The sequence below is a fragment of the Tetrao urogallus genome (genome assembly GCF_951394365.1).
Source record: "Tetrao urogallus genome assembly, chromosome: 1".
Classification (NCBI taxonomy): Eukaryota; Metazoa; Chordata; class Aves; order Galliformes; family Phasianidae; genus Tetrao; species Tetrao urogallus.
The window spans coordinates 77636008-77660809 of NC_136813.1; the positions used below are offsets into that span (position 1 = coordinate 77636008).

The 24802-nt window shown below is 38.9% G+C and overlaps 1 protein-coding gene across 1 annotated transcript in view; it reads left to right on the forward strand.

Moving 5' to 3' along the window:
• Positions 1-24802, forward strand: part of POLA1 (DNA polymerase alpha 1, catalytic subunit) — a gene marked incomplete at both ends in the record, with an annotated part of 192185 nt that overhangs the window by 54832 nt on the left and 112551 nt on the right. The window contains 5 exons of the mRNA XM_079545479.1: positions 18363-18395; positions 19967-20059; positions 20535-20740; positions 22020-22152; positions 22739-22870. Coding sequence (XP_079401605.1) covers positions 18363-18395; positions 19967-20059; positions 20535-20740; positions 22020-22152; positions 22739-22870 — 597 coding nt within the window. The remainder of the gene's footprint in view (positions 1-18362; positions 18396-19966; positions 20060-20534; positions 20741-22019; positions 22153-22738; positions 22871-24802) is intronic.

Consider the following 24802-nt stretch of genomic DNA (forward strand, 5'->3'; position numbering starts at 1 on the left):
CCACTTTTTGTTTCTGGTCACTTTTGAAATTGGCCATTGGTACTACTTTTCAACTAGACAGAGTGAAAACCAATATCATGTTGTTTATAAATCATGGTGGGAGCCTTCATGTTCCCAAAGATGCGTATAACTCAGCTCTCACCATCGCCTGAATTAAAATGATGGGCTTGAAGTGAGGAGCTGGGTGCAGGAGGTTGAGAGTGCAACGTACTTTGTGACTGAGGTGCTTGTGGGCTGCTCCCTAACAAATTAACAGCTATATCACTTTTGGCTTATGGCTGTAGGAGCAGGCAGTTGAGAAGGCTTGCACCACCACATGAAACTTCAAGCAGTGTATCCCTCCGATGCATTTCACCGTGAGCATTTTTGTAACTCCTTCCACCATCCGTCCATGCTTCAGTACCAGAGCCATACGTTACCAGTTAGCCTCTTGCTTTCAAGTATGATATCATAGCTTTGCCTGTGTGTAAAACATAAATTAGGCTGGTAGTGTCCTTGAACCTACCCTTCCCTTTCCAAAGCAAAGAATGAGAAGCCTTTGAGCAGCTTAAGTGTCCGCCGTTCTGCAGCTGACAGGAAACCGATCTGCCGCCTGGCCCCTCTCGCTGCCTTGCTGTGACACGTGGCCTACGCTGCAGTGTGGGGTGGACAACAGGGTTCTCCACTCCACTCCCTGCCAAGGAGGGCTGTCAGGGCTGTCAGGGTGAGGAACATAGGCTCCCCTCCCCTCTTTGCCCCCACCAGGCGGAGTTCAGCTCTGGACGTGGTCAGAAATGGCCGCCTTTCCCAAAACGTTGCAGCCTTTTGCCACAGCTGTCTTTCGTGTCAAAGCAGTGACTTGTCTCGGGGTTAAAAGTTGATGAAAACTTGCTAACTTGAGATGATTGATGTTGGGAAAACTAATTAGCGAGCGAGGGCAATTAATTTGATCGCTTGTAGTTTTCTTTCTCAGCCAGGTTTTGAAGAAGGAACTGCTATATTACCTATTTCTTTGTTTGTAATTGAAGTAGGGATGTGTTTTCAGTGGGCTGCTTTCAAGAGGGGTAAATTAGTAGGCAACACTTGAATTCAATCTTGAAGAACTCCTATGTGATCTCTGAGCGGATAGCAGGATTCTTTAAGCTCAGAGGTGGAAACATCGTATTCCCTTGGGAAATTTTCAGATGCACTGCCTTCTATTTGAACATTGCTGCTCCTCATCTCTGCTCCACGAACAAAGATGTTTTCTGGAGAAGAAAAATAGCTCCCGAGTGTGAAAATTGTATTCTACTAGCATTGCTTGGGGCTTATTCAATTGCTGATGACAAGACAATGTGTTTCCACTGCCGTCCATGCTGCTAGAGTGTACTATAATGATTTGTTTTAGACACCAGCCACCTGTTAATATCGTTCTTCTAAAGGTCATTGTGTGGTGCCTCACTGTCTGAATTTAACGACCCTGTATCAGGTTTGTTGGTCACTCTTTTGTGTGACGTGTGACAAGTGTTTGTGGGGAAGGAATGTGAACCTAATACCCGGCCGGACTGGAGAGCGACTGGCTCCTCCTGGCTATTGTCAGGCTGCTGGGCCTGAGCTGGTCACAGATAATGTGTTTGCCAAGAGGAGCTGGCAAGTGTATATAAGCCCAGCCTTTGTGGTGAGCCGAGCTGAGGGGCACAATGTCCAGGGCTGTCAGGGGAGGGCAGGGCAGGGGCTCTGCTCCAGCAGAGGTCTGGCTTGCTGCTGCCATGGAAAGAAAGTGAGGTGGTGCTAGTGTAGCTATGCCTGTGACAACGGGTGGATGTTTGATGAGCTATTTTTAAGCATATGGTGTTGGATTCATTTGTTAATGTCTGTACGGTGACCTGAAAATGTAAAGCAGCGTATAATTGAGAAGTGCTGACCTTGTTATCTGACAATTTTTAATTAATTTTGGGGAATATAAGGGTGGTGTGTGTGTAGCTTGAGGTTTTCACCTTTCCTTCCTGACCTGGCACCCACTCTGGAGACGGGTGGGAGCCAGGTAGGACCTGCCGATGGTCCCCTTCCCTGCCTCTCCCCAGGGAAGGCAGCAGATGAAAGTGACTGCTGCTGCAGGGGCTCAGCTGAATGACTTTCCTTTCAAATTTCCAGAAAATGAGAGCCTCCGCTGCCAAACGAACAAAACAAAGCACCTGGTTTACCACATGGTGTAGGACATTCCAATGCTTGCAGAGAGGGAGTGCTGGCTCCAAGCCATCTGTATTCCCGTGTCATTAGTAACTGCTACTAACAGTTGGATTGAATTGCTGGCTGAGAAGGAGCAAGGGCTTTTAGAATCGTCTCTGCAATTGAAAATATTCATATGAAGAACTCCATTACTGCCAATTTATGAAGAATAAGGATCTCATTTTTATCAGTTGCATATTTATTGGTTCAAACCATTTCAGCTTCATTATGCGTGCGTAGATGGCTCATTGTGTTTATTTGAAATAGGTCATAAGGGTCTTCAAGCATTCTGGCTTTATAGAAATTGGATTGATTATTCTTGCTCTGAAAGAGTTAATGAAGAGTCACTCATGGCTTTTAATTTTCAGCTAATTAAAAAGAAGTACATGAATATCTGTTTTTGCCTTGATACTTACAGTTAAAAGTGCCAAATATAGGATTTTTTTTTTTACTTCTTTTTTCATTAAAGGGTGAGGAGGAGGAGGTGGGGGAAAAGTTACATGTAAATCATTTAGCCATTAACCTAATGTGGTGGATTTATAAATCCTATTACTGTAAGCCCTTTTCATTTCCACTGAGGCCTGACGTGTGCTTGATCCTGCTAATGTAAAATTCATTCTAAGTGATTACTGAAGGAAGACACTTCTAGTCAATTGTAATCAGATTGTGTGAAACTTGCTTGAACACTGATGTTAAGTAAGACGTGGACACAGTTTGGCCATGTCTTAACTAGCCTTACAAATCAGTTAGATTAGGAATCAATCAGTGGACCTCTTCTGACACTTAATACTTTTTGTGGGGGGCAAATCTGTGCTAAGGGCTGAAAATACAGGGCTCAGAAGCAAGATTAGGATTGTAATTTGGTGTTCTTGTTTTATGGTATACTTGGCAATCCCTCACAGTGTGTAAGGCCTTTATGATGCAGTCCTCATCGGTGTTTCAGGGTTGAGGCCAGTGGGGTGCTTCCCATAGCCCATCATAAATTCCTGTCTCCACAGCAGGAGCAGCAATTGGAGTATTTTTCTGAAGCTGCTTCTGATCCAAGAGAGATCTGTTATTTTGGCAGAAGGAGGTGGGGGACAGCTTATCTGAAAATGTTGTGACCTCCTCCTCCCAAGCTTTTAGTGGGTACTACTGATTTGGATTCCTGGAACAGCTATGGTTTTGGATATAGCTACTTCCACTGTTTCTATAGGGAGGCATTAGTATGGAAGATGTCTGCCTTATGAGTCTCTCATCTATAGCTTGCTATTAAGATCAGAAGCATTTTTTTTGTGAAATGTCAGGCTTTGAAGGAAAAAACACTTTGTTATTAGTGTTAATCCTAGATCATTGCCTTTTAAATGGGCTTGGCTCTGACACGAGCCTCAAACTTGACTTTTATTCTATGTTAGTTTACCAAGTTCTGAAGATTTCTTTCTTTACGATTCTTACCGTGTGTGTGTCTATATATATATGCATATATATTTCTAGTATATATTTCTGTATTATATGTACATATATATTTCTAGTAGCAACATTTGGATATTTTCTTTTAATGTTTGAACAATTTTCTTGTATTACCAAGATGTTTGTAGAGCTTATGTCCTTGAATTCTTGAGGTCTGTTTTGGTCATTATGTTTTCTTTTTTTGCTCATGTGTCCTCTGCAGCATGGTGAAAAGCCTTAAGGAAAAAATGATATGTGGAGTATATGGAAAATAATAGTGTTTAGTACCAGAAATAGTAGATGTATGCTCAAAGCATACAAAATAATTAGTGGAAGTCCCAGCAGCATACATGTTATGGTAGTGCTGGGGAATTGGCACTCTAAGCAGATAAACTGGTTGAAGATAGGCCCATTGTGAATGGCCAGCTTCTACTGGGCATTTTGTTCTGCTGTTGCACAGAACTGTATGCCCAATGTTTTAAGCTTGGAAATTCAACCACCAGTGTTGTCAGCAAATCCATCTCAGAAGTCAGTCTAGAAGCCTGTGTGCTACTGGGCTTTGTAGGTTGTTTTTATTGCTTGACTTCTGAGAGATTTAAGTATCTTTTCTATTTAACCTGTTAAATTACCTCTGGCAGGATGTGCGTACCTCGTTTATTCAGATGTTGCTTGGTTGATGATGACTGCAAGCACACGTGGAAGAGTGTGGAACATGTTTTTTTCCTGGATTTGAATACTTCTTTGTCTTCTGTTTTCTCTTTCATGCCATTACTGTTGGTCTGCCAGGTGTGCCTTTTTGAATGAAAATGAGAAACTTATTTAGTGTAGAACTCTTCCAGTGTTGTTGGGGAGGCTCATTTGAAAAGCTTGAAATTAGATGTTAATTACCTTTCTCATCTACTGGATAATCTTCTGTACTTTAACCGAATAAGGATAATCTTCTATACTTTAATCAAATAAATATTCAAATACTTTGAATTTGCCATATTTCGGCTTTGTGACAGTTTTCTTATGTGATGGATTGCAGCAGAGCAACTGTACATGAAAAGGGAAAACTGAAATAGAAAAACTGCAGTGGTTCAGGTGGAAGGCACATCTGATCCATTATAGACATATTGTTATAGGTAGTTGGTATGAATAACTGAATGGTAATGGGCTAGTAGATGAACTGATGAGCTGTCAAGATTCACTTCAGCTTTTTTTTTTTCCTTAAGATCATAGCTGTCAGTATCATAGGGTCATAAGCTTGAGAAAGAATTAATGAATTCAGTATTCTATATAATGTTTTAGGATAACATTTACTGAGTTCCGTCATATTGAGGTTGATTCATGACTTTGAATACAAAAGTATTGTCTTCCTGTAAATGCTTTGCTATGTATGGTTGAAATAAATAGTTGAGAAATAAGGCTGAGAAGGTTCTGAGGACACCTCATTACAACCTTCCAGTGTTAAAAGAGAGATTATAAACATGAAGAAAATCAACTTTTTCCGTGGGTAGATAGTGACAGGACAAGGGGGAATGGTTTTAAAATAATGGAGGGAAGATTTAGATTGGATGTCAGGGGAGTTTTTCCACAGAGAAGGCAGTGAGGCGCTGGCACAGGCTGCCCAGAGAGGTTGTGGATGACTCATCCCTGGAGGTTTCTAAAGTCTAGGTTGGATGGGGTCCAGGGTTGCCTGATCTGGTGTGCTTGATCTAGCAGTTGGCAGCCCTGCCTATGGCAGGGAGTTGGAACTAGGTGAACTTTGAGGACCATTCCAACCCGTGCCGTTCTATGATTCTAAATATCTAGGTTAGTAAATATGAAGTTTTTAAGTATATGCTGCGTCAGAAAGGAGCATGAGTTATGAAGAAGGTCTTCTGTCAGCCACACTGAGTATGTATTTCCTGCGAAAACCCTTTCAGATCTCTTGTTTTGCAGCTGATTGAATTATACAAAAATTAATACTACCTATGTCAGAAAGCAGCAGCATCTTTTCCATGTCATCAAGGCTGGTCAGCAGGTTTTTTTTCTAGACAACAGGTATGTGTTTTTGAATTAGTAAAAAAATCTAGTGCTCTTGAATGTATTTTATGAGTACTTGATATTCCTCTGCTGTTTACAGGAAATATGTAGGGCTTTTTTGAGTGGTTATTTGTTTTGATGGTAAGATGATCGTTTGTTCTTGTTTTACTTCCAACCAGGTCTTGGAATGCTGGAAAACTCATACATGAATTTCTGTTCTGATACTGTATCCTTATCTGTCTGCAGGTCCCTGTTTGAAGCAGGGGAGTTGGACTAGTGAAATACAGGGTTCCCTTCCGACTCAGGAAGTTCTATGATTCTGTGATTCCTTATGCTTTCTTTCTTTCTTTTTTTTTCTTTTTAATTGATGTTGTATTTGTTTTTTAGCCACCTGCAGTAATCTAAAGGCATTACAAAACAGCTTAGCAGTGCTTGTGTCTGTAATAGCAGTGGACAAAATTAAGCCGCTGTTGACCAGGGCTTGTGTTTGGATTATGATGTTGGCACCGAAACTTTTCTAAAGGCCCTGCAGGCCTCATTTCAGATATAATTCTAATGAGGATATTGAATGACTGGTGTGACAATAATGTAAATTAGTACTGGTGCCTTCTGTTTAAACTGACGAGTAAAAGCAAGCTTTGAAAGGAGGCTTCATTGGCACATGAGTGAAAGCTGAGATTTTTATTAATGATTCAAAGTAATAAGAAATAGGAAAGCTTGTTATGTATGTTTTTAGATTAAACAAAACCTTTAGGTTGTGATGTTCTTTCTTTAACTGAATTTGTGGGATGAAGAATTTAAATGAAAATTTCCAAAGTCAAAGATTGATTGAGTTAAAGTATGTAGCACAAAATCAATCCTGTCAAACTGTAGGGAAATAAGTGAGAGATTTATAAACACAGTTAATGTTTTAGAAAGCCAGTTTTGTGCAAATGTGTTTTGAATTCTTTACAAATGAGATAACAGTAGGTCTAAATGACAAATTAAGGATTTAAAAATAATCAGCATGCCTCTCTTGCAGTAATGGATTTATGGAGGGTAGTATGCTTTAGCTGCATTTATAATTAAGGTTTTTCCATCCCTAGAATAGAAATGTATTCCTGTTGAGTAATGCCATTTTAGGTGAATTATGTGGATTGAGTGAGTGGTAAAACTCTACTACTTTAATCTGATATGTGGCTGAAAGTTAGTTTTTTGCTTGAGTTCCAAGAGGGTCATGTTGAAAGGTTAAATGTATTTGCTTGTTTTTCTAATCTTAGTATTACCATTCTCTTTACTACAAACAAACAAATCCATATCCTGTGGTACAGTATAATGATATTTTAACAACTTGGCTCCTTCAGTAACAAAGCCATACTGTTACTCATGTGGAATCTCTAAATACTGAAATGAGCTGTATGCGGAGTGCTTAATGACAGACCGATACATAAAAGTAACTTCTGAAACTGTCATCTATTTTCAATCAGTTCTTGAAAAAATTAAATTTGATGCTTTGATATACTTCTGACTTTATTTCTGGCTCTAAAAACAGTGCCGGTGTCCTCTGTCATGTGACAGGATATTGAGCAGACAGTAAAAAGTATCTAAAGTATTTAAAAATGCTTTAGGTTGTTGTTTTGGATATTTAACCAATTGACCATTAACTGCTAAAATACTGAAGACTGAAAAGAAGGTGATCCCTTCCAGGAATCTGTTCTTGCATAAGGCTGAACTATTCTTAGTGTATGTGTAGAATGTTCATGAAATTGTGAACGTGTTTCTGTGGAAGCCGCAGTGACATCAAACATTAATCTGTATGTGACTCCTTTAAGCGTTCAGTTATAGCCTGTATGCTCGTGTGGATGGGGAGTAATTTCCATTGGCATCAACTACTTTGTTTTTCAATTTCCTGCACCTCCTTATAGGAAAAGTCTGGAAGATGAAGTTGCCCCAGTATGCTCTATAGTTCCTCTTGCTGATCTACAGTAGCAAGCCTTATTTTTAATTTTTTAACAGGCTATTTAGGATTGTTAACTGGTAATTTTCTTTTGTAGTAAGGTTAACAAAAAAATGTATTTAAAAGCCTTATGCTTCTAAAATTATTGTTTTGTTACTTTTTTGTCTACATGGAGGTGTCAGTGTATGACAGAAATTAGCTGTATGTCTTAGAACCATCTGTCAGCCCTGTAGAATTTATTTCTGACGTGGTTTGTATATACTTACTTGTTTTTGGGGGGTCTTTTATGTCCTCAGGAGCTTCATCTTCATTTCTTTAGGTCAGGCATACATAGAGAATTCAGGAAGCTCGTTTTGAAGAGATGATCTGAAAAGACTGTGGCTGACTCTGGTGGGCACTCCTAGAAACTCTTTCTGTCTGTATCCAGGTCAGCTTCATCAAGTGCTGTGCAGAGGTCACACTGAACAAATAGAAATCTGATTGAGACTTCATGCTATTAACCATGCATGCTCCTTGCTGTCTTTTCACATCCTTGGAACAATCACTAGGTCCTGCTTGAAGCAGAAGAGGTTAAGTGTCCCACACAGAGATGAAAACTAATTTCATTCCTTGATATCATCGAAGAAGACAGTTAAGAGCTGCCAAAGGCAAAGGTACTGGATGTAGTACCTGCCCTACTCCTATCTTTTCATTACTTTGATCAATACCTAATGTGATTGTGAGTTTCTGAGACTTCAGCTGTGATAATTAATTAGTCCTGCATAGGTACCTTGGTAAAATCTCCATTTGTTGTTACAAGTGCTGAGTTCATGCAGGCTTCATTGTTCTTTGGAATTTAAATAAGCCTTATTGCATTTCTTTCATTTATCTATCTTAACAAGGAAAGATGGCTCTGTCAAAAGACTGAGGTTTCCCTTCTTCAAATAACAGTTTTTCCATTGCTTTGTGTATATGCTTCTGCATGACAAAAGTCTTGTTCAGTTACTTCATTGATGCAGCAAGATTCATCTTACAGTAGGTTCTCTTTTTTTTTTTTTTTTTGCCTGATTGAGCAATCCTAAAAGAACTTGCTTTTGGCACATATTTTGTGTTTTAGGAGCAATTATGATCACTGTAGCAATTGGTATATACCTGATTGTTCTCTTGTCTTTTAGTTTGAGTAGCTCAGTGGAAAACTAAACATCCTGGTAGAGTTAGAAAGCTGAATGTGCAGGAACTTCTGCTTCCTTAACCAGGGAGTCTTAGATCTCTAGTGGATTATTTTGGAAGCTTTCAGAATGTTCTTGTTTCCATAATTATCTTTGTGATCCTGTGCTGGACTTGGTGCAGTATGTGTGCATCTTTATTGTATCAGGGAGCTCAGCGGAACACAGCACTTCTTGTGTGTCTCACCAGTACCAAGTAAAGGGAGAGGATCACCTGCTGCCAACACTGCCTTATTCAGCCCAGGATTCCCCAGGCCTTTTTTGCCACTAGGTTACATCGCTGGACTGAGGGCAGCACAGCATCTGCTAGGATCACCAGGTCTTTCTCCACAAAGCCGCTTTCCTGCTGGTCAGTCCCAGAGTCCTTCCTTCCCTGGGGAAGGACTTGCCATTTCCATCTGCTGAGCTTTGTGTGCTTCCTGTAGGCCATGAGGTATCTCCAGCTTGTTGGGGTCCCTCTACACAGGAGCTTAACCATCTGGTACCTCTGACACTCCTTGTTTTGCACTGCCTGCAGGCCTGCTGAGGGTACACTCTGCACCATCATCTGTATCACTAACACAGCTACTGCACGATACAGATCCAGGTACCTGTCCCTGCGCTACACCCACCCTTCCCATCTTAGTCTACCACTTCCTTAGTAGTTGATCACGTGCTTCAACCTCCATCAATCCAAATTAATGCCTTTCTTATCAGCTTGGGCAGCCAGCTGACAAAGATCATTTTGCCCTGTCTAGTCAGATGAATCCTGCATTGCCCATCTGATTCTTGATCCCTCAAAGAGGATTCTGTGATCACAAAAACCAAAGCCTTGCTGCCAGCGCTAGCTTTACAACCATGAAAGATGAATTAGTATTGTTTAATTTTATATAAACAAGTGTCATGTTGTCTAAATACATCTAGGTTAATGAAACAAAATTACATGCTGTTTGAAAATATTGCATGACATTTAAGAAATTAGGTATAAGAACTTTTTTTGGAGGGTAATTAGAGGCTAAAATACATCTCTGAATTTAAATAGATCTTGTTTTGATAGAAGACCACTTAGTCGTAATGAAAGAACAGATTGGTTTTAAAGCACTTCAAGCAACAATTTTTTGATGGACATAACATTCAAACGCAGTATTTGTTAGCAAGGCTTGCATCTTCTCTCAATTTTGATAGAATTTCAAGATTATTTTCAGTGAATATACCTGTGTCTGTGTAGACATTGCTCAGTTCTGTATACTTACTGCAGAATTGTCTACAATTCTTTAAAGAAAAGGCCATTTTTTTTTTCAGTAAAAACCTTTTTTATTTTAATATTGCTCATTGTTTCAGAAACAATCCAAAATAAAGCGTTCCTGTCTAAATGTTCGTTTCACTAAAGTAAATGCCGTTTTTCCTCTTCTGAGGAGAATATACGTGTCTGTATTCATTTAAATATTGAATACCTTAACACACATTTTAATTTTGTTAGGAAATAATAAATGATGCTTGATGTATTTCTGTTTATTAGATGTGATTTTACTTCTAGGTTTGTGATAAACCTAGCTTTTGATGCAATGTACTTGAAATGCACAAAAGGTTTTCTTACATCTTACAGTTAAGTACAAAGTGTTCATCAAGCATAGATGTATTTAATGGATTTAAATAAAAAATTATTCAGGAGAGTTAATGAACTAAAATTGGATTGAGTACCATGTTCTTCAAGGGGCTTTACGTATTACAGATCTTGTTTTTTCCATAGACTAAAATAGTTGGAGAAAAAAAACCTTCCTTGCTTTTTCATCCGTTTTGGGTTTTCTGTTTTGAATGAGTAGCTCAGGAAGAAAATAATTCAGGGGGTGGACTGTGAGTCCTGGTGCTTTTCTAGGAACTGCTGCTGGTTCTGTAATGTGGTTTCTCTGGAACAAGCATTACCAGACTCAGAGTTAAGAAATGCTCATGCCTTTAAGAGCTTGTCATCCATTCTGATGTTGTGTTCTTAATACTTCTGAGAACACAAAGGTGGGTAAGAACTGAATCAGTTAGCTTCTTTTCAACCGTGTGTTCAACTTTGTTATTAAGCATTCCATTTCTTCTTTTGCAGGATTTTAAATGAATTTCCTACACAGGAGATGTTTGAGGGGAGTGATGTGTGGGGTTTTTGTAACTTTGGTCCGAAGTTGTAGGAGTGTGTTTCTGTGTTTATCTTCCATCCTGGTATCAAAACATTTTATTTCCAAAATAGCCAAAATTTGCTGTAGTGTAGCATAATTTGTTATATGCTGTGCAGAATGACTAATAATGGTACAACTTAATAAAGAATTAATTCTTTTTTTTCCTGTTTTCTTATCAAAGCTCATCACAAGTACTCGAACCGGAGGTATTGTAGAATTTTAAAGATATAATTGTTTCTGGTACCAAGGGAACATTGTCTTCAAGTTGTAATTTGATTCACATCATCCTCTTCAGTGTTTTACTGTCATCTTTGCTTTCCTTGTCAAAATGTGACAAACATATGCATGATTTTTGTTGTGTTCAGAACGTTTGTAATGCTGCCTCTTTGTGCATTTTCTGTTGTTTGTGAGGCAGAAGATCCTAACTGTTGTTGTCATGTAAATGTGTTGCTGGATCTTTATGTGTGTGTTGCTTTGTGTCTTGGAACCAGTCTCCCTTTTGTTTTGGTGCACTGCCCAATTTTGATTTTATGCACACCGTCTAGCAAGGTTGTAGTGATGTCTGGCTGTCTGTCAGCTTTGTTGAGTAAACTATGGGCAGGTGATTTCAGCGTCTCTGAAAAAGTCATAGAATGGCCTGGGTTGAAAAGGACCACAGTGATCATCCAGTTTCAACCCCCCCTGCTATGTGCAGGATCACCAGCCACCAGACCAGGCTGCCAGAGCCACATCCAGCCTGGCCTTGAATGCCTCCAGGGATGATACCCAGGAGGGAGAAGTTGGCTGCATGGCGTGGTATATTTCTGATCCTGTTGATATTCCCTGAGAACTTAAATTTTTTGGAAATAAAGCTTTGAATGCTTTATCTGAGTAAAGCAAATACGTAATACAAGTTCTTTGGAGCAAACATGTTGATTACCTTTCCAGATTGAGTCACTCAAACTTTTCTAAATCAGGTCCATTGTTTGATGAAAACTTTATGGAGCTGCTTCATTATTTGTAGCAAACAAGGTTTCCATCTTGTTTCACTTCTCATGATAAGTGTGCCTTTTTATTGAGGGGTAGAAATCTTTTTTTGGAAGATCCTCCCTGAAGAAGCCATCTTGCAGTATTCTGCAGCCAGGGTTTAGAGGTTACTTAGCACAAAATAGTAGCAAAACTAATGAAAAGGTTGTAAGTGCTTATGTGGATTAATTAGTGGTGATATGTAGTTACCACAGTTCTTTCTGTCTGTTCCTCTTCATCATGGGAGAGAATAGCTAAGAGGAATTGTTAAAGCTCATAACAGAAATACTACTGTTCAGTTAGACAAGTGAACACCCAAGCTGGCAAAAAATCTCAGGCATACAGTAGGATATCCACTGGATAGTCTTCAAAAATGTAGTTTTTGTCAAGGTCATTAGAGCTTTTCAAAGGCAGAAATGATTTTTCTTTTTCTTGATATGCCTTTGATGCATTATTTTTGAAATCACTCTGCTAAGTCTCTTCAACCTGACATAAGTCTGCCTTTCCATTCCTTCATGTCTTTGATCCCAGGAGTCTGCAGAGAATTCATATGTCTTCAGCAGAGGTCTTTGCTTTGCATGCTAGCTTTATGCTGTGTCCCATTGCCTTTTAACTCAGCTAGAAATCTTAGCTTGTTTTCACACCAGAATCCTCTTGTTGGAAGATGCTCTTTAGTGGCTTTGAAATAGGTACGTCAAAAGGTACTTGAGGTAATGGAAAAAACTGTTCTTGGCATATTCGTATTTTTCTTAATCATTCCCTTTCTTAAATCACGTTCCCATTTAATTAAGTAATTAGTAAGTTGGGAGTCAAATTAGGACAGAATTTTGCACTTTGATTTATGGTCCGCAATTACAATGCTTCAGTTTGTCGACTCCCATTTCATGGGCGAGAGCGTGCGTGTGTTGCTAGTCTTGCTTTTGCAAGTAAAAAGTTAAACTAGAATCTCACAGCTGTTCACTGCGTGCAGGAGTTCACAGGTTTTTAGAAGTATATGTTTGTTGGGGGGGAGGGGGCATGGCTGTACAGATGGGTTGCCAGGCAATTAATTCTTCCTACTTGGATTGCCTGCAATAGGAGACAATCCAGCTCTCATGAGCGGCGCAATATTATTTGCAAAAGGAAACTAACGAGTAACAATTTTCCTATTTTCTTCCTCCTTTCTTCTGTCTTCCCAGCCTCACTGTAAGCCTCCCTTCCTTTGCTGCGCATTTCTGAGAAACTGCTAATGATTGATATGATAGCAGAGCTGTCATTCTTCTTAACAAAAAAAAAAAGAAGTCATTTTTATTCTAGGTATTTTAATAGAGTCCCATTAAGGATGTATTGCTGACTGAAATATTGGTGTGAAGGGCTCTCACTGAGCCGAGCCCAGGAATTAAGAAGTCAGGAAATCGGCTGCTGCATTGCAAAAGAACCTTGTGTGACACAGTATCTCCTGATTGGGGGGATCATTACTGCTATTATGACTCGACTTGCGTAGGAATTTTAAATTTCATCTGAATGTCAGTAATAACCCTCTTAGCAAATTATCCTGAATAAAATCACGAAGGCATTTTATATAATAGGTGTTGAATTACTGGATAGATTTGCTAATTAAATACTCTTTGTTCTGCTGCAGTTGACATTACAGGGTAAGATCTTGAACAATTATTCTCAACAGCTGTACTTTGTTAAGGGAAAAATTAACCACAAAGTTTATTTTTTTTATACTTGAAGTTGGCAGATTTTTGAAATGTGCTTGAAAAAAATTCCATCATCCAATTGGTAATGAGAAGATAAATATGCAGGTGTTGCTGTGAAATCAGATAACTACTGACTGCCTTATTAATGAATTTTAGCAAGTCTTTATAACCTTCTGTTTTGTAGCTGTTGGCACTTACAAGTGATCTTCTGTCAGAATGGGTAGCACTAACATATGCCAGTCACTTGATGAAGCTAACTTGTCTGTGACCCTCTTGTAATTACCTACATCCTCTCTGTTCTCGGAGACAATTCAGAAATGGTCTTTGCACAGCCAAAGCTTTTTTTGAGTTGAAGATAATTCTATTTTAAAAAATATTATCTTTCTGTTTTTATAGGTAGCATTATTTCAGAGAATGAAATAGAAATTGCCAGAGATTATTGAGGGCAAAAAATGGTAGGCCTTTCTTTTTACATGTAATCTCTTCACATCTCTGTCCAATGTATTTAATTCTGCTTCAGGGACTCCTGTTTCCCCATTGGAGAACTCAGGAAAAGATAGAGCCTTTTTCTGTAGGAGTCATCTGTTAAGTTAGAGAAGGGGGGAGTTTGAATAAGCTAGAATGTTAATGGCTGTATATGAAATTTGATGCCATGACTTCAGAAAAAAATTGAAATTTTGTGTAAAGGTACTGGGACAGTGCCATCTGAATCACTTTTTTAGGAAAGGAATGAGTAGAATACTTTTCTAATGATTTTAATTAAAATGGGATCACACCTGAGTACATACGGCACAGAGAGAATCTGCCATTAAGACTCCTTGTTCTGCTGTTCTTCATTTCTTTGTTCTTCTTTGTCTACGTAGAAGATTGAGGCCAGCTCAGCTTTTTGCAGTCTGAGACTTCAGCAGAGTTCAAGCATCATGTTATCAGAGTTCGAAGTGTGCAGCATCAGTGGACGGTCTTTAAACCAACTAGATGTTTTGAACTTGACTCAGAGAGTATAAATTCATAGGTAACCATATGTGCTTGGGAAGTAACCCTTTTAAGGGCATTCATTGAATGGCAGTTGTCAGGTTGAATTGTGGCTTGGAGCCTAACCTTTCCTTAGGTTCCTTGAAGAGGAATATGGCATATTACATGTGCTTACATCCATGCCTTTGTAACTCTGGAAGAGTTACTCCATCCTTACATGCGGAAATTTCTTCTTTGAGGAAGAAAGTGGCCAGTAAATGTGTATAAACAAACTATATTGAAGGAAAATGTTATTTACAAAGCTAAGTCTGACAGAAGTAAGAATGCCAGTGTCAGTGAGAATAGCTTCAGTGGTGCATAATTGAATGCAACTTGAAAAAGCACAGTGGAACGTCATACTTCCTAGTTTCAATCATTATGGTGGTTTCAGGATTCAGCAATAATAAAGACACTTGATATCAATATTGAAGGAAAGCCAAGGTTCTTATCCTGCTTGTGTACTGCAAAGTATAGATGGATGCCTTTATTTCAGAATTGTTGTCTGGCTGCAGTGGAATAACAATAGCCAAGACTCTTGGTTTGTTTTAGGCTCCTCAGCCTCATGAGGGATATGGGATTTCCCAGAAGACAGTCTTGTTCCCCGTGAGCAAGCCCTGATAAAAATGGTGCATTGCTTGACTGTCTTTAAAGCTACAGTATCAAATTGTACAGGCTGTCCTAATAGCCTCAAGTTTATCTTGGCTTTAATAAATGGTTTAAAGTCATTCTCCCTAAGTGCATTAAACCTATAGCAGTAGAATCACAGAATATGCCAAGTTGGAATGGACCTGTAAGGATCAAGTCCAACTGCTGGCTCCACACAGGACCACGCAAAAACTAGACGGTATGTCTCAAAGCATTGCCAAGGCTCTTGAATTCCAGCAAGCTCTGTGCCATGACCATTTCCCTAGGGAGCCTGTTCCAGTGCTGGACTGCACTCTTGGTGGAGAACCTTTTCCTGATATCCAGCTTGAACTTCCCCTGACGCAGCTCCACGCCGTTCCCTTGGCCCTGTCGCTGTCACACAGAGCAGAGCTCAGCGCTGCCCTCCGCTCCCTGTGAGGAGCTGCAGCCGCCGTCAGGCCTCCCCTCAGCTCCTCTGCTTTGGGCCTCAGCTGCTCTCCATACAATCTTACATCTTGCTATCCAGAACTATCTTTGTAGCCTTCCTTTGGATACTCTCTAATAGTTTTGTATCCATTCATTTATTTATTTATTCATTTTACTGTGGCAGCCAAAATTGTGCACAGTACTCAAGGTGAGGCCACACCAGAGCTGTGTAAAGGACAGTCACTTTCCTTGACCAGCTAGCAATGCTATGCTTGATGCACCTCAGGTTGTAGTTGGCTGCCTGGACTCACTGTTGATTCATGATCAACTTGCTGTTGACCAAGCCTCTCCAAACCTCTTTCAGCCATACTATTTTCCAGCATCTCATTTCCTGTTGGCATGCATAGCCAGAGTTGCCCCTTCCCTGATGCAGAACCTGGCCCTTACTCTTGTTAAACTCATGGGATCATATCACAGAATGTTTTGGAAGGAACCTTTAAGATTATCTGGTTGCAACTATGGACAGGGACACCCCCTCTAGAACAGGTTGCAGTCCTAGCCAGCCTGGCCTTGAATGCCTCCGGGGAGAACGCATCCACAACATCCACAACTGGAACAGGGCAATCTGTTCCAGTGCGTCACCACCCTCACAGTAAAGAATGTCTTCCTAATATCTAGTCTGAACCTACTCTCTTCCAGTTTAAAGCTATTTCCCATTGTCCTGTTGCTTACCTGCCCTTAAACTTCACCAATTTCATGCAGTTGGTGGTCACCCAGCACTCTAACTTGTCTAGATCTCTCTTAAAGGCCCCTCCACCCCAACAGAGTCAACAGCTCCTCCCAGTTTCGTATCATCAGCAAGCTTGCTCAAAACATCTTCTAGTCCTGCATCCAAGTCATTTATGAAAATATTAAAAAGAATTGGCCCTATAATGGAGCCCTGGAATACCCTGCTAGTGACCAGCCTGATGTAACCCTGATTTACTATAACTCTTTAGGCCTGAGCCAGTTACTCACATGTTGCAATTATGTTTTTATCTAGCTGTGTGCTAGGCATTTTGCCCACAAGGATACTGTGAGAAACAGTATTGAAAGGTTTCCCAAAAGATAACATGAAATGGCTTTCCTTTGTCATCTGGACCAGTGAACTTGTCATAAAAGGAAATTAAGTTACTTAAACAGGATCCGTAAAGAGGACTATTAACAGGAATAATTGAAAAACTTCTGATGATTATACTGAGTGAGGAAGGTAAGCATAGGAGCCAGGGAATCAAGCACAGCCTGGAACTATGTGCCAGAGCGCCAGCAGCCTGGCAGGATAGGAAATTGGGAATACGGTGGAAATGTGGCCAGGTGACTGAAGGAATAGACCAGATGTTGGAGGGAGGAGAACAGGTTTCATGAAAAGGAAGAAAGAGAATGGACATAGAGTGAAATGGGTACTGGAAACTGGGAAAGGTGGAAAGGCGAAGAAAGGAAGCTTGGGAATTAAAATAACAAGGGACTGGCACTGGGATTTTTTAGAGTAGAGCCGACAGTATATGGGGCAAGGAGATAAAGTTTGAAAGTGAAAAAGTAAAGAGTGCACTCGAAGGTAATGTAGTTGAAGAATGTAGTGAATGTGCAACTTTTGCATCCAGTTCATGAGGCTGATTTTGCTGTAATTGGTTAACCAGAATGGTTTAACTACACTGATGCAACTAGGGTACAGAGTAAACAAACCTGGACCATGTTTAAACAAGCCAACCTGGATACATGTAAAAGTTCACCTGCAAGAGAGCAAAGCACAGAATACACCAGGCATTTAAACGCTTGCCAAACCTGTCATGTAGCTGTGCAAACTTTACCAAGCCCTTGCTGCTGCAGCTACACAGTTTTCTTCATGATGCTGATTTGCTTGGTTATGTTTGCTCTATAGCAATGTCTTTTGCTTCAAATGATAAACTCTTCTACCTCACTTCACCGTGCAGATGAGTATTAGATGTTGAGACAGCAGCCTACTTGTACGAGGTCTCTATAGCTATTTTTGAATTCTTAGGATCTGGGGAATGTAGAATGTACTCTTGGCCAAGGAGCCAACCCTGGTTAACACACAGGTTTACCCATTGATTTAACATCTGCATCCCAGCTTCTTGTCCCAATTCAGTTTTCCCCAAGGAGTTTGCTTTGTGATTATCTATTTTGAGACCACTGGAAGGTAATTAACCTTTAGAGTACATTCTTGGAAAGCAGACACCATCCAGGCAGTACTGAACAAGTTAGAACCTTTTTTTGGAGAAAAGCCTCAACAATATCAAGAGATGAGATGAAGCATATGCCAGGAGATGGTTGACCTAAATTATTGAAAGAACATTCATTCTGGTTCTTCCTGATGAGATTTTACTTGAGCATTTGATTCAGTTGTTTTTTTGTGGGTTTGTTTGTTGAGTTGTTTTTTTTGTATTATAGAATGGGTACACATGTGCAATTTTGAGATTTGTTTTAATCTTGTTTTCGGGGAGTTAATAATAGCATTAATACGAGGTCAGATGAGAATTTAGTCATGTAATAGGAGTATCAAGGTGACTGTGTGTTGCCAGGAGAGAGGTGGTTTGCTTTGTTTTGAAAGGTGAGAGCATTTGGAATTAGCAACCTAATGGATATGTTTGCACACGTTAGCTTGTAATTATATCATACGCTAATCTTTGATTATTTTTTTTCATTTCAGATTTTGATGCATACCAAGGAGATGGTGCAAAAGGTAATGCTGAGCATTTTCATTAAACAACAACCCTTAAAGAGCACACCTGGTGAATTTTTTTATTCGAAGAGAACCATAACCCAAATAGACCTGAAATCACATCTTAGGATGCCTAGTTTACAAATGTAATCCTTCCTAATGGATTATAGCTTTTTTCTTTTCCTACTACAGATATGATCTAGTCCCTGCTTGAAGCCTGTGTGCAACTGTTTCAAGCAAATTAGCAACAGTGCTAATTAGAGTTTACTCATAGACCTGTTACATTATGTGTTCTAGTGTTTTATTATGGTTTATTTTTTGGCATCCTTTACACTCTGTCACGGGGTGTTTTTCTGACTATGGAGCTTAACATGGACATAGCCATGCTGTGGTTTTTACAGTTGCATTGATTCTTCACCAATGGAGACATCAGGTTCTCACTTTTCTTGCTAATACCATATCATTGAATGCATCTGACCATATTTTGGTGACATTTACTGGTAGTGACAGTTTTTCTTTTCACTTCCTTGCTGTGTCTTTCATGTGCGCCTCAGGTGCCTTTCATGTGATTCATTTTGTCCAGAATTTGCTCCATTATCCCAGAGTCGCTCTTGATTATGAAAAGTCTGGCTGTTGTTTGAATACAGTCTTCTATAAGTGGGGTGTTTGCTACGTGCATCAGAGTGAGAGGTAATAGGAAGGGCAGAAAGTCAGTCAAAGAGAAGAAATCAAGTAGGTGTTTGTATTCATCTCCAGCTGCAATTGTTTAGTTGTTGAACTTGAGGGTTAAAAAAAAATTTGAATCATAGTGGCAAGATCATTATCCAGAAGGCAGTCTTGGCTTTCTGGAAGATCTGCTGGCCAGGGGAGGACCAACACCAGTGACTGAGTTGGAGCAGAAGTAAAAAGATGGGAGTGTAAAGACAGGAATCTTAAAATATATGCATATTTTGAAAAAATCTGAAAGAACAACAGCCTAACGGAGAGGATACTGTGGTATTGTTATTTCCTGTATCTATTAATCAGTGCTTCTGTTGGAGTGAAGTACCTCCAAACAGTTTGCTGAAGCTTTTTTTGTTTGTTTGTATTCCAGAGTGGCTTCTTTGCAATAGTATTGTGATGACCACAATGAAGTTGGATACCTAACTGTAGTATTATACTTAAAGCCCATAGGCTAAATATCTGAAGAGCATGAGCATGTCCTGCAGTCTTTTTGAATCTAAATGAACCTCTTGTGTCCTGACAGTCCAAATTTATTGGTGTTAGAGTTCCTCTTGTTTCTCAAGAGTAGAACTGTTCAATTCCTTATTTTTCTAATATTCATATGGTAAAATTTTAACTACTTATAATATTATGTATGCAACTGAACAGTGATTTGTTTTTAGCATAACAGTGGTTTAAGTTTCATTTTTCTCTTTGAATTCAAATGTGTCATAATGGAATGTACAGACTTTGCAGACAAAATTTACATTTTTCTACTTTTTAGTAATTAAGCAATAATATATGGACAGTGATCTCCTTAAGTCTTGAAACTGAGGAGACTTGAAAGAAGTAGAGTGGATTTAGTTTTCAAAACAATTTGTTTCATTTAGATGAACCTTGAAGTGATTTATGGAGACACAGATTCCATTATGATAAACACTAACAGCACCAATTTGGATGAAGTCTTCAAGCTGGGGAACAAGGTAAGGACTTTTTTTTCTTTTTTTTCTTTTTAAATTTCTTTTAATAAAGCTATTTCTGTATTGTGAGTGACTATCTTCTACCTGTTCCTACTCTGAAATCCCTTGTGTAATTTATTTGAGAGCCTGGTAGAGTAACTGCCCTAATGAAAAGTCCAAGAGTCTGGTATTTACAAGGTTGTGTTCTGTCCTGTGCTTCCATACGCTGTCTGGTTTTGTTAGGGAGGTGGATATGGCAGACTGTAATTCCTTAGGAAGCTAACAGATGAACCTTAACTTTAATGGTTGTTTCTACAACTAATTCTACTTTCATTGATTTCACAACTGCTTCTGCTGAGTCTTGAAAACATGTATGTAAAAACACAGTGTGTTGAGTTACTTGTTTTTAACTTAAAAATGATACTTGTCTTCATGAAATTTATATTTGTCCACAGTTACTAAGGTGTTGCATTTGGTTTTAATATTGGTACATTCACAGATCAAAAGTGAAGTGAACAAGTTGTATAAATTGCTGGAGATTGATATTGATGGAGTCTTCAAGTCCTTGCTACTGTTAAAGAAGAAGAAATATGCTGCCCTTACTGTGGAACCAACAGCGGATGGGAAATATGTAACTAAACAAGAACTGAAAGGGTTGGATATAGTCCGAAGAGACTGGTGTGATCTTGCAAAAGAAACTGGAAAGTGAGTTCCTTTGCCTTGTTGTCTGTTTGCTGTTTTAAGCACTACGTGCTTCATAAACATTTGGTATCATGTGGCTATGTCCTGAACCCTACAGACTAGTAGCTAACATCAGTGTTAGAGTATCTTCACTGATCTTTTGTAGGAAATGGTAAGCATTATACTTTGGCAACAGTAACAGATTATGTTTGTGCAAGTTCAAATGTCCCTAGTTCTGCTAACTGCTTTTATACCTTCTGTGGAATCTGTGCATTTGATTTGCTGCAGTTTTATGTAGGTAGCTTAATAACCACAGCTGGAATCTTGTGCAAATGGTAGGTGATATCATAGCCTGGAGTCACAGGTTCAGATTTTTTTCAAGAATGGTTGAGCATACTGGTGGTCAGCTCTCTCCGCATCCTTTAAAGCTGAAAGTGTATTGTGTGCAATCTGAAAAGTGTAAGAGAAAAGATCTCTTCACTAAGGACTGACTCTCTTCCATTTTTCATTGAGATTCTTCTGATTCTTCATTATGACAGATAACGGATTGATGATTTATGTTTTTACATGAAACATTCTTGTGCTTAACTTCAATGGAAATAATACTTCTAAGAAAAAACTGCAGTGGATGAAGAGGTGGTGATCAGGGGACTGACTCAACTTACACTGCATACTGTGTCTTGAAAACTTGTATAAATTGTGGTTCAAATGTATCCAAAAATGAATACTTTTTTACATTTGTAAAAATACACCACACGCTTGCTTACTGTTCTTAAGACTTGCATTTTCTAAGAAAAGATGCATCATAATAGAAGCAAATTTTTCCAAGCTAGGAATGTATTAGTAATTAAAGCTATACAAATGTTTGAGAGTGTTCTTTAGTGACTAACTCTTCTGCAGCTGGCAGATCTTCCAACCACATACAGAAATAGGCAAGACTTTGCTTACTTTAACTTTGCATTTTCTCTTCTCTCCAGTTCTCTTCTTGCCCCTTGTAGATACCTGGTAAAGAATAATAAATGCCAAAATAAAACAGGAACAGAAAGCAAGCTAGTTGGTCTTGACAGTTCCAAATCGCTGCTAAACGTTAGAATTATTTACAGTAACTTGGTTTTAGTAAATGAGTGAATAAATAAAATAAAACAAGACAGGAAATATCCTGGCAAATTTCTCTAAATTTTGGATCAGACATCAGGTTCTTTAGCTTGTAGAGGTAACCCTGGGAAGGGAGAAATTTGCTTATTGCATTGGCTTTGTTTTGTTTATTTTAAGCTTTGCTTTTCTTCGGACCTGTTTTTTGCAGCTATGTAATTGGTCAGATTCTTTCTGATCAGCCCCGAGATGTAATTGTGGAAAATATTCAAAGGCGGCTTATAGAAATTGGAGAAAATGTGATCGGTGGCCAGATCCCAGTAAATCAGTTTGAAATAAATAAGGTAAATGAAGTCTACAACTCTTCTGTGCCTCAGTAAAGCTTTGCTGCTCTTGATATTGACTCCTGATAAAAGTCTTCCTTGTCCTTATGACACCATGAAATAACAGGAGTGGATAGGACGCTCTCACAAAGAATTCTGAGGTGGATCTTCTCATTTGCACCCATTTGAGTTCTGTACATTGAAAACATGATCAAGACCTGATATTCTTCTATTTTGCACAATGCTTTCACCTTTCACCTAGTTTATTTTTAACACAATTCCATTATATTTCTGTTTTGGACTATGACATTTTCACTACAATGCCTTTTTGAACAGTAATCGTAAAAACATCCTCTCATTTTATTAATAACAACATTTTAAAAGTTTGTAAGACTAGTTACCTAAAGCTTAATGCCTGGAAAACACTTGTATTACAATTTTCACATGTTTTGTGTGTTTGTGCATGTGTTGTAAATGTCCTAGTGGATAGTAGATAAGTGAAGATAGCTGCTACGTAATCTTGCCTCTTAAAGTTCTGAGTTGTCCATCACTGAAGTAAAATACTTCTCTTATAGTTATGTTTTTGTTTCCTTCTTTGATCTCTTAGGCATTGACAAAAGATCCACAGGATTATCCTGACAAAAAAAGCTTACCACATGTGCATGTTGCCATGTGGATAAATTCTCAAGGAGGCCGAAAGGTGAAGGCAGGAGATACAGTGTCATACATCATTTGTCAGGTAAAAATGTCATTATTTATAGCTAAATACAGCATACAGTTTTCAGAGACAACAAGGAAAACCAACTCCTGGGAAAAGAAAGTTTTGATGTTTCTTTGTAGTGAGATTACGTTACAGTTTAAAATGGTCAGTTTTCTGTACTGAATTTGGTGTTTTTTTTCTTTAAAAAAAGACAAAAACAAAAAAACAGCTCCTTAACATTCAATTCAGTTCATCTGGCCGTCTCCATAGTGGCTTATAAAATTTCCATGGATTAATTTCTGTTAATAATATTAATACCTTAATTTTAAAGGAAACAGCATATATTTATTCGAAGGAGAAAAATGTTTTGGTGGTGAAAAGCCTGTCATTCTTGGAAAGTTCTTTGGTGATGGTGGTTAAACGTTATAATCATCATTCTGGTCTTAGCTTGTGCTTTTTAATTCATAGAGGTAGTGCCAGATTCAATAACTGTTGGTCAGGCTGGGTGCTCTGAAGAGCTTTCTGTTTTCAGGTATTTATCTAGTGAATGCTTTCAAAGCTTCAGAAGATGACATCATCTTAGTGACAGCTGGAACAATGAAGTGGTTGCTTGTTTTTGTATATCTTGCAGTAAAGACATATTTTCCAGTTTTCTACAGTGATGACATTTTTTTGAGCTTTCTTTGCAAAAAATTTGGGTGCACTATCTAAATATGACACTGTAATGGTGTCACATGTGCGTTTAATACATCTTTACAAATTTTATTCAACTTTCCTATTGGTTAGAGAATTATTTCCTTCTACAGCTCCGTACTACTGTTTTGTTTTGTTGATTCAACATGACGCTCTTTTTTTCCTTCTGCAAAGATGTTGTAAATTGGAACAGAATAGAATTCAATCACTAGCTCCTTCCACTCCCCAAATTACTACCAAGAACCTCCTTAAGTGTGTCTGTGTATAAGTATATGTACGTACACTTTATTACATACACTGTGACTCTTCAAAGAGTCTGACATTTAGTCACATTCCTTTACTTTGAAATTAAGCTGCTTGCTGGAAGATGTTCAAAAATACCATTGTGAACATGGCATGAGTGTGTTTGGGTGTGTGGTTCAATGGGAGGAACGTGCCATGCTCCTTTCTACATGCAAGAGGGAAGGGATTACGACACCCTTGTGTGTGAGGCATAACTCACACCACAGTGGAATGCCTATTTATCTTTTAACCCATTCCCCTCTCATTATTGTTGAGTTGACTGTTCTTTTCTAGCCATTTCTCCACAGTGTTACTCTGAACCTGAGTATAAACTCAAGAAAAATGAAAATACCACGGGATGTAAAACCCATAACAGAGGGAAGAGACTTTCTTAATGAAAGCTTGTTCAGAGTCCTATACAACTAGTTGAAGAATGCTTAGGATTTGCTTTTTATTTGAAGTTCTTTATTGTCAGCAGTGCTTTTCACCTTAGAAAACAGGCATAGTTTCTTTCTCTCTGCTGGTTCACCTGATGAAGTTCTGTAGGGCACTGTTGTGGAATTACTCTGAGGCTGCTTTCTGCTAAATGAATCTTGAATGAATCAGTTTTCATTCCTTGTCGTCTTCACTGCCTGCCGGTAAATTTTGCTTCTCCTGGGAAGTACAGTTGTTACAATAAAATTCAGTAAGCCTCCTTTCAGTTTAATTTAATATCAGTATGATGTTAGTGATCAGACCACGTGTTAGACCATTGCTTAATATTTAGCACTTTGTTCTGAAACAACATAGCCAGAAACTAGCTTGCGTGTCCATGCCCCCTTAAAGAGCAGCAGGCTGAATTCTGCTGATGAAGACTGGAAGCATTAGTGTTCTTCCTTAGGTGGTACTGTCTACAGCATGTGCTAATGGAACGTAGAAGAATGTTGGTGACACGTGTGGAATGTATGTCACCACATTATTGGCTGTTTCACAGCAGAGAGATGTTCTGGAGTCACA